The sequence below is a fragment of the Xiphophorus maculatus genome, chromosome 18 (assembly GCF_002775205.1).
Source record: "Xiphophorus maculatus strain JP 163 A chromosome 18, X_maculatus-5.0-male, whole genome shotgun sequence".
NCBI lineage: Eukaryota > Metazoa > Chordata > Actinopteri > Cyprinodontiformes > Poeciliidae > Xiphophorus > Xiphophorus maculatus.
Genome location: NC_036460.1, coordinates 10324753 through 10335254, shown reverse-complemented (window position 1 = coordinate 10335254; position 10502 = coordinate 10324753). Strand labels below are relative to the sequence as shown.

The window sequence follows — 10502 nt, the reverse complement described above, 5'->3', positions numbered from 1 at the left end:
AGCCCTGATTTGACTGGTATAATTCGTAGTCTTCACCATACCGTTTCTTCTTCTTCTTATACGAGTATGGGAGTGACTTTCCCTACTTGGAACCCGGACATTTAATTTCCATGGAACGCAGTATGCTTTTATTTTGGAGGTCTAGTGGAAGTAGTTGTAACACAACTCGTCGTTTGACGCCGTCAGAGAGAGAGCGCCGCTCCCACTTCGTGCTCGGTTGCTTGACCAGAAGGCGGAGCTCAGGCCAATAAATTCCTCTTTCAAAGCAACGGTGAGCTCAGTTGTAGTGCTCAGGTTAGCGGGGATAAACACACGTTGTTTCTTACGTTATATTACGGTCGAACCATCGTTTCTCGATTGGACTTAAGTTAGTAACGGACCTATATAAGGTTGCGGTATCACCTGGGGGATAAGTCGAAGAAGAAAACCGGCGTACGAACGGTAAGGAGAATCGTTTGTTAACTTTGTCCTCTTGAAAATGTTCAGGATATAGAATATATCACAAGTGCAGCGTAAAGGCAGGTTGCTGCTTAAGCTAAAGTGAGCGTATAAAGTTGACTTCTTACTTTTTTCTCGACTTTTAATGTGCTAATTTCTCTATTATTTCAGTCTGCATTTTTGCATCGATCAGCTATGTGTTTTAACACTAACCCACAAACGTCTTTTTGTTGTTGTTGTTAAAGCAAACAGTTGCCTATAGACGTGACTTGAATTGTTATTGTTCAAAGAGAAAGTGTGCTCCACCTCCTGAGTAGCTTCTTCGACCCCCCTGCTGTTCTCACGCATTGTTTTAATTAATGGCTTGAAGGATGGTCAGGGTAAGCTGTTAGCCTTTGTAATTTACTGGAGCAAACCCAATTTTTCTGAGAAATTACCAGGGTCGGTCCCAGCTTTTCTAGGGAATAAGCAGGAATTCATTTGGTTTCCCACTTCTTCCAGATAACTTCTCTGCCAGAGCTTTACACATAACTGCTCTTATAAAATTTCTGTGATTGATCATATACATGTTTAGTATTTTCTCAATTAGCTGGTGTTTTTCCCAATCACAAATCTATAAAGATCTGACATGTTGATACAAAGTTTAGCTAGCTGTAATTTCTCTTTTAAGAACTTTGACGTTCCTAATTGTCTCATGATTACAAAACATGAGTGTCTTAAAAATAAAAGGGTTCTTTACAATCTCTCGGACTCTGAATCTAAAAGTAAAACTCGGTTTTACTTTTAGTCACAACATATTTTCTTTACTCCTTAATAAAATGGCTTGCATCTTCATTATTTTTTTAACACCTCAAAATACAAAATGTTCACCATCTTACAAAATCTTCATTTTTCTCCATGATCAATTAAATAACTAGTCTGAGAAAATATTTCAGTGGAAAATTATCTGTTTTATACAGCTTAGGTTATTATAGCATTCGATAATGTGCTGTAGCTGTGTATGAGTCTTATAAAAAGTCCTTCTGCAATTAGTCATTATTTATATTGGGAGCTGAGGTGATGTCTAACTGTGAGAGTAGAAGGTGTTAAGTGATTGGATGGAAACAGAATTTCCTTATCCTAAAAAGAGAAAATAATGACAGATGGTGTTTTAACAACAATCTTTAGCCTTTTATATTGGTTATTATATTCAGCATTGTGTAAACATCAGTCTGCGTGTGTTTTCCCTTTAGAGTAAGTAGACTCTTACCTTATTCTGAGATTTGTAGAAGATTGACATAATTTCTAAATCCTGCATATTTCATGAAACACAATTGGACTCTTCAAAAGCAACTTTAGGTGTAATCCGTTCGCTTTCATTTCATGTGTTGTAGCAGCCTAAATAACCAGCTGGTATATCTTAATTTGCAGGTTGGAGAGAGAGTAAAAATGACATAAGAAGTCTTAGTACTAAGTAGACTAAGAAGCCTACACTTGCTACCTCAAACTGACTATGACGCAATAGGTTTTTCATGACGAAGCAGCCAATCACCGTATTTCCTGGTAAATATCACTTGAAAACGTCATATCTGGTGAGTCTCTTAGAAGAACTATTGGAAAACAAACTGCTTCAGTTGGGAGCTCTGGGCATGTTTTACACACAGCCATGACATATGATCACAGTTCAGACACAACCACCAGACATTATGAAATAGCGGTATTTTAAGTTGTCCTTTTGCAGCGTTTTCATCGAACCAAAAGATTTTCTTTTGTTTAATGTCAATCAATCTATATCATGCACTAAAATATGCATTCGTCAACCTGTTTTGAGTGAAACTTCAAGCACTCTTGGAAAAACTGAACTGGTTTAGGGGCTCAAAGCAGCAGCTTATTTTTATTACTTTTGGGGCTGATTTTGAGTTTCCCAATAAAGGTATCCACTTAAGGGGGCATCATTTAGTTTTTCCTAGAGGAAAGATAAATTATCTAAAAGGCAAACAAACCAAGCATGTTGTTGCATGTGGGTGTTACACAAGACAAGCAGCAATATTTGCAGTAAAGCTGAGCGTCCGTCCATTGCTCATCACCGGCAGGCATCAAGTCTGGCTCTTGTGACCATATTTACTTTGCTTTAATCAGTGGAGCAGGCTGGAACAGGTTTCCTAAGATGGCCCTAAAGATTTAGTGTAGCCTAGTAAAACATAAAACCTTTTAGTGCAGGTCTGTTCTCATCACTCTGATTCAGCTGTGCTAAGTAAAAGGTTTTGCTCAAAGGACGACGAGGAGCGTATGTGATAATTAACTATTACCGAGAAAACCAGAGTGAGAGTTATGTGAAAGGAATGAGTGGCCATGGAGACTTTGAGGAATGCAAGTTGTGGTACTGTTTTATAACAGGTTTGTTCTATAAGGAGCAGCATAATCAAATAACCTCATTCGTTGCTTTTATTTCTCTCCTACAAGGTGCTCCAGAGATCAAAATGAAACGTGTCTCCTTACTTTGCCTGTATGCACTGGTGACCCTTTGCACCCATAAGGGTGTGCTGTCCGCAGCCCCCTCGTACGGCGAACGCGGCTCTGATCTGGGCATACAGGTGTTCCAGCAAGTAGTCCGATCAAAGCCTCTAGAGAACGTGGTGCTTTCACCCCATGGAGTGGCTTCGATCCTCGGCATGCTGCTGCCTGGAGCCCAGGGGGACACAAGGAAGCAAATCATCAGTGCACTGCGTTACAAGAAAAATGGTAAGGAGGGTTTTAGACAGGAATTTAGTGTTGAGCCCTTTATGATCTGAAATCACTATTATTTAACGTCAATCCAAAGGTTAAATACACTTGTTGTGCATAGGTCCTTATAAGATGTTGAAGAAGCTGCACAAAACCCTGACGTCCAAGTCAAACCAGGACCTTGTGCAGATTGCCAACGCCATGTTCAGCCACAACAGTTTCCCAATGGAGGAGACCTTTATGGCCACCAATAAAGCAAACTTCCAGTGTGAGAGCCGGAGCCTGGACTTCAGCAACCCCACTGCAGCAGCTGATTATATCAATCATTGGGTCAGCAATAAGACCAAAGGTAGGGGTCATACTCTGTACAGTCCTGTATTCACTGTATTTTGAAGACTCAACTGAAGACTCAACTGTGTAGATTATGTCTAAGAAGATTAGTTGCTTTTTGTTACAAATCTAATTAGAATTTGCAGTTTTAATGCATTACAATATTAGAGTAAAGTTTGTCTTTAGGGCAGCAACTAATTATTATTTTAGTAATGTATGAAGATTCTGAAGATTTGACAAATTTTATAAAAATGATGTTTTAATTAATTTTTTTTAATTTAAACCCTTAAAACTTTTTTTTTATAATATTAGAAATGCATTAAAAGATGCCAATAAGCAAAACAGGTGAGGCTAAAACTAAGCTACTTGAGGAGTTCTGGGTAGAACATTATTGCACAGATTTTTATTTCTGAAATGCAACATTTTTATATAGACTTTTACAGTTTGGGCTTATTTACTGCTGTGAATGTGTTCTTTCAGCAAATATACTTTTTTTTTTGTTTATAATTATTCAATAACTAAATGAGTTTCAGATTATTCCAATAGTCAATTAATCAGGATGAACTGATTAATCATTTCAGCCTTAGTTTCCTGTAGGTGTGGCACACTTTTCAGTTTCAGACTCTTATTTTGAAATGAGAAAGGAAGTAGTTCACCAATTGCTCTGTTGTGTTGACATAGTCCACTATTATTACTGAGCTGTCTACTAATATTGGATTATAGAATAATCCAAGAAGCCACCACTGATGTTAAATCATAATGGCAACATATTATTTGTGGTTTAAAGAAGGTGCAACAACAGATCAGATTTAATTGATGTTTAAGCACTTTACCATTTCCTTCATAGCTTTTTCTTCTGCTAATGTTAAAGGATACCCAACTCTAAAACTGTAGTTGATGATCTTTGTTTCAAGATCTAAAATCTTTAGACCAATCAAACCTGAACTGGATGATTCTATATTAATTAAGAGACCCGGGCTGCAGTTTTGTTGTCCATATCTGGAGTTTATTGACCCTCAAAGGAGTTTGAATCCAGCCTTTAACATCTCTGTGCTTTTTTTGTCTCAAACAGAAAATGCACCATCAAGTCCATCATATTCACAAAAACAGAGATTCTCAAACACATTTTGGAATTTGTATTCTTAAACACTGTGTGTGATTTAGAAAACCTTTTATTTGTGAAAGCAAAAAAACAGGATGTTTAGCAAAATAAGTTTAATTACTTTGAACCCAATAAGTTTTTTTCCTGTCTAGAAAGGCTGGTAGTTACACTAGTTTTTAACAGTACTGATCTAACATTTCAGCAATGAGAGTCTTTCAAGTATTACTCATGCCTCTCATTGTTCTGCCTTCATGTATTATTATTTATCATCCCTGGACTATTATTCACAAACCACTCAGAAAACCTTATTTCCTATGAGTCTGCAGTATCACTTCCTCTTCCAACATGATTTGAATACAAAACAGTGTTTTTTTTTTTCTTTCTTCTTTTTTGTTTTTTAATCAAACTTTGTTCTTTTACCATTGTGTATTTGGACAGGCCACATCACCAACTTGATCAACGCGGACATGCTGGATTCGACTCTGACCCGTCTGGTCGCTCTCAACTCGATCTACTTCAAAGGCTCGTGGAAGTCGGGTTTCCAGCCCAACAACACTAAGATGAGGCCTTTCACTGGCGGTGATGGAAATTTATACAAAGTTCCAATGATGTCCCAGCTGACCATCATTAACATAGGTGAGTGAGCATGCTCAGAAGCAACTGGAGTTCATTATGAAAGGATGACATGCAAACACACTGCAAATGTGCCAAATTATTATTATTTTTTTTGTTTTTTTGTTTTTTATGTGTACCAGGCATAAATGTCCATTTTAGGAGTTCTGGGTAGATTATATTTGCAGGCAAAGAAGTTTTTTATTTTTATTTTAAATCTTTAATGCAAAATTCAAATATTTTTGTGCAATTTTGGTGTAATTAAACTAAACAAGAAGTTGTTTAAGCAAATGGCATTTTTTTTAAGTCTCTATATTCCTGTTAACAGTTAATCAGTTCCTAGATTAGTTGATTATTTCAAAAATTAATTAATCATGATTAATCTGATTAATTGTATTAGCCCTAATCCTGAAACATTAATTATTTTGTTGATCCCACTTTGGAGTGGATAAAAAGTGGCCTTTTATTTTTGAAACCCAATCAGATACCTTGAAAGTATGAATGTACACTTAAGATTTGATAATTAAATTATTTTCTACAATATTAATTTCATTCTTCTGGTGGAATACCAGACGGGATGTGATTCATGGTCCAGATTATGGTGAGTTGTAAAGAACTGCAGGCTAAGACGTGTCACATGCACAGGATGTTTTTAGTTATGTGTGAAATGCAATGATGCACGAGTCAGTCAACTATATTTAGACATGTCAGAGCTGTGGTGGCACAGTGAGTGCGGGGGATAGATTCTCATCCAGTAACTGTAATAAACTGAGGCCATGTTCATCTGTAAAGCACAAGATTCCCTCATTTCTGCTGTAGATACAACATTCATCACCTTTACAGAGGTTTCCAGAACCCCTGAGCCTTTACAACAACAAACTTCAATGTTTTATCAGCATTTGTTTTGATGGATTGTCAATGGTGAATAACTGTGAAGTAGAAGGAAAGTGTAGTTTATCCAATTAAAAGGAGCAGCACAAAAGAAGATGCATGTCTGTGGCAGTTTCACTTCCTAGCTGTTTATGTCTGCTTTTATAATTTTAGAACCTCATTAAAAAAAACAAAAGTTTGCAGTTTTGACTCATAAATCTGAGCTTGTGGCATAAGCAAGCTAGCCCTTTTAATGCCCTTTTGCACCCAAAGTAATGTATCCTTTTAATTTTTGTTGCTTGATATGCTGACCTTTATAAAAAAAAATAAAAAAAAATCTCTCAGCATTGTCAGTTGTTGGATGCATTTCCCAGCTCTTGGTGGTTTTCTAAATCATGAAGTTTAAGCATTTAAAATGTAAATTGTTATTCTCATCATAAATCATTGGAAGCTCTTATTAGCCCAGATCACAGTAGAAATATACTTAATTTTCTATAATTGTGAGTGTAGGTATAAAAAGTGAGATTGCAAGAGTTTAACACAGGGGTGTCCAAAGTCGGTATCCTGTGTGTTTTAGTTCTCTCCCTGGTTTAACGCACCTGGATCAAATAATGGCTCATTAGAGACCTTAGGAGAACACCGACCTGCTGAGAAGGTTGTTATACCAACAGGGAGAGAAGTAAAACATGCAGGATGCTGGCCCTCCAGAACCGATTTTGGGCACGCCTGGTTTAGCAGGATTCAGAAAATCAGTCAGAGTAAAACTGGAAGTTTAACTTCAATGGCATTAACGTGTTGGGTTAATGTGTTGACCTGCTGTAGTTTGTCAAATGAACACAATAAATCAGATGCTGATTTATTTTCAATTTCTCAACTTTTAAGCTGAACCTGGAAGTGAGAAAACTCACTACTTGCATATTTTAGGTGACCTGGTGATGTTTGTTGCAGCGGAGGTTTTAAAGTTGAAAAAGTAAATTTTTACAAGAACACTGGAAGATGGATGTAATTCTCTGCTGGACAGTCAGAGCTCCCATTTTTATAGCAGCTAGGATGATGATATATGTAGGATGTATTATCATGTCATACGAGTCAGCTGGCTGGAACGGGAGCTGGAACCAAAATTAATTCAAACAGATAAAGCTTCCTGACATTGGGAAATTTTGCGAGTTCAGTATATTAAATCAATTCACATTTTTTCCTCACTCCTCTTTGTTCCCTTTGTTTTTTTTGTGACGACTTTATGTCTAACAATAAACATCTTTGATGCTTCATAGATTTGTGCCTTTTTATGACCATTTGTCCTCCACAAGTAAAACTTTCTTTAGCACCTTTCAATATAAAAATCACAAGTGCTTCAACAAACAGAAGAGAAAACACACAAGACAAAATTAAACAGCAGATTTAAAGAGATGACATATAAAAAAAAATGTTTTGGGACATGAGGATCAATTTATGAAATGGAAGAAAAAAAGGAATTAAATAATAAACTTTGATTTAGAAATCAGTGAAGGTGTGGTTTTGATCCAGACCCATTTTAGTTTCTGGCAGATGTATGTTGGTCCATTCTTTCTGTTTAAATTGTTTTTTTTTTGTTTGTTTGTTTTTGAAGGGATTCTATGCTGGAACTCTCTAAATAGTTTAAAGATCAATCAATCTGTGCTGTGGTAAAAGCCAGACCGTCCTGATTACCTCTTAGAGGCATTTTAAAGTTGGCCTCTTGGGAAAACAGTCTCTGTTCTTCCACATCGTTCCCTCTTTTTCGTCCCCCAGTGTGACTTTGCTGGGTCTGTGCTGCTAAAATAATTTTGGATCTTTTTCCACGTTTCTACGTCTCATTTACGGATTCCACAGATTTTCCCCCTCACCCCTCTCTAATTTTACCTGCAAAAATTTTTCCAGGGCTCTAAATAAATGTAGACATAAAGAGGGAGATAATTGCTATTGACAATTTAATTGCCTTCCTTTTAATTGACAATATTCAATTGGAGAAAGCTTTATATTAAGTTTGATAAACCAGTATTCTGTGTTTGTTTTTTGTAATCTGTTTTCAAGCTAACTTTGAAACCTTCTTATGTTCTTAGGCATAGCCACCACTCCTCAGGAGGTCAAATACCGGGTGATTGAGCTGCCTTACCATGGCAACACCATCAGCATGCTGATCGCCGTCCCGGTTGATGACGCGCCTCTGTCCAGCATCATTCCACACATCAGCACAGCCACTGTGCAGAGCTGGGCCAAGCTCATGCACATGAAGAAAGTTCGCCTATTCATCCCAAAGTAAGTGCTAAACACAAACACACACACCTGTAACTGTGGCTTTTGGTGACATGAACAACAACTGCATGGTTCTGTTTGTTTGCAGGTTTTCTGTAGATGCAGAGGTAGACTTGAAAGCGCCTCTCTCTGCGTTGGGAATCTCAGACATGTTCAGTCAGGATGCAGCCGACTTCACACACCTCAGTGAGTGAAAGCCCGACAGTGACGCATACACACTAGTAGAATGAATGTGTTTGAACCAGGTTGATTTAGGTATGAGTTAGTGTTAAAACCTGAGGAGAAATGTTGCTTAATCACTGCTGAGAGCCAGTAAGAAGTTGAAATAGTCTCACTGCTCAGTGTGAAAACTGAATCATGGTGGGCCTCGGGAAATGCAGTTTTGAATAAAAGGTTCTAGTGCCACCCTGTGGCGTTACCATAGACAGATCTGTTTTTTAAGTTTTTGGGGGGTTTTTTTAACAAAAAGAATTAGATTGAAACTTTTGCGCTACTGCCATCTTGTGGCTTGATGTACAAACTAATGTAGTACAGCAAGTCATTATTTTGAGGTAAGATGAACTGCTGTTGTCCTCCCAGGTACCGAGCCGGTGTACGTATCCAAGGCCCTGCAGAAATCCAAAATCATTGTAAATGAAGAAGGGGCGAAGGCAGCAGCTACCACCAGTAAGTATACCTGATTGGTGTTTTTTCTGATCGGACATAAATCTGTGTGGTTTACACCCAGTATTGGTTTAAACCGCGCACTAACCTGAGTTGTTGTGGTGTGTGTGTTTAGCTGCTATCTTGATGGCTCGCTCCTCTCCCCCTTGGGTGACTTTGGACATACCTTTTCTGTTCCTCATCAGACATAACCCAACAGGTTTGCAGTTTTATTTGCAAAACATAGATGAGTCCATTTTAGATTTGCATTAGCAGTATCTGATATTTGTGAACTGTCTTTATTTCTGTTTCCAGGGACCATTCTGTTTATGGGTCAGATCAACCAACCATGAAGCCCACCTTCAGTTCCTGTTAGCTCATCTAGCAGCACCTGATATGCTTACACACTGTCATGCATGAACACACAAGCACACAGATGTGCTGTGGTTGTTGACTTATGAACAATGTGGACATATATTTGTCTTAAATATTGCTTTTTATGTTGATTTTCTGCAACACATAACATGCTTTCCAACATGTTTTTGCAGACTAAGTTTTCCTGCTGTTTTAATTTTTTGGTGTACTTTTTTGGCTTTATCCCTTTTTTAAATGTCACATGTGTAATTTCTTAACTCTGGAGTATGATGATCTTTTTATTTATGGTGTCTCTGTTTCAGTTTAAACTTTTCTATCTCGAGTCATGTAACTCCGGTTTGCCTGTTTCCCTCTTTCGTTACGGTGATATCAAGACTTAAAGAGTGCATTATTGCCCTTTTTAAAAGTTGTTTTCTCCTTACCGAGAAGATCTTCTGTTCCTTCACATGTGGAAACAAAATTAAACTACATAAATTTATAACGTCAGTAATTTGTGTCGTGCTTTTATTGTGGTAAAACATCTTTGTTGGAAAAGAGCATAATGATTATTTCTCTTGACTGTTTCTTGAGCAATAGTGTTAATTTATGCAAAAATGTCAGAGAAGACTAAGCCTTAAAATGGCTGGATGATCAAATTGGGAACCAATCACATCAGTACTGAACCGAAGCACATTGACTAAGAGAAACTATTGTTAGAGAAGCAGAAAAGAAAACTATGCTTCTCAAACATGGAGAAGCATAGCATCTCTGATTCACTGAGAAAGTATTCGCACCGTAAACTCTTACTGACTCTGTTTCAGTACGATAGACCCACTTGACGTAGTACAATCTGGTGTAAAAAGAAGAGAATTGATGGTTTCAAGCAATTTTTACAAATATAAATCTAAAATTTAGCATTTGTATTTGGTCCCCTTTAACACCACTAAATTAAGTCTGTCAACTTTCTTCAGAAAGTTATTGGCAAATAACTAATTATTTACTGAATTAGTAAATAAAATTCAACAGTGTTAATCTCAATATAAATGTGTGCAAAACATATGAAGTGGAAAATTAGCAAATCATCCTGAACTAACTGTTTATAAAACATAGAGGCGGGAGCAGAGAAGCTGATGGGAAGATGGATAGAGCTAAATACAGATCAGTCCTGGTAGGAGGA

General features: G+C 37.3%; 1 protein-coding gene across 2 annotated transcripts; it reads left to right on the top strand.

Moving 5' to 3' along the window:
- Window positions 1-216: 216 nt before the first annotated feature.
- Window positions 217-9832, top strand: serpine2 (serpin family E member 2). 2 transcript variants are annotated; one of them, XM_005805872.2, is made up of 9 exons: window positions 217-441; window positions 2881-3159; window positions 3263-3490; window positions 5012-5209; window positions 8137-8332; window positions 8418-8515; window positions 8909-8995; window positions 9108-9191; window positions 9287-9324. In XM_005805872.2, exons 2-9 carry the CDS (start codon window positions 2898-2900, stop codon window positions 9322-9324), a joined length of 1191 nt encoding a protein of 396 aa, XP_005805929.1. In that variant the 5' UTR covers window positions 217-441; window positions 2881-2897. The 2 variants fall into 2 exon arrangements, with proteins under 2 accessions (XP_005805929.1, XP_023206904.1); XM_023351136.1 differs by lacking the exon at window positions 217-441 and having other exon boundaries at window positions 2898-3159; window positions 9287-9832.
- The last annotated feature ends 670 nt before the right edge of the window (window positions 9833-10502 follow it).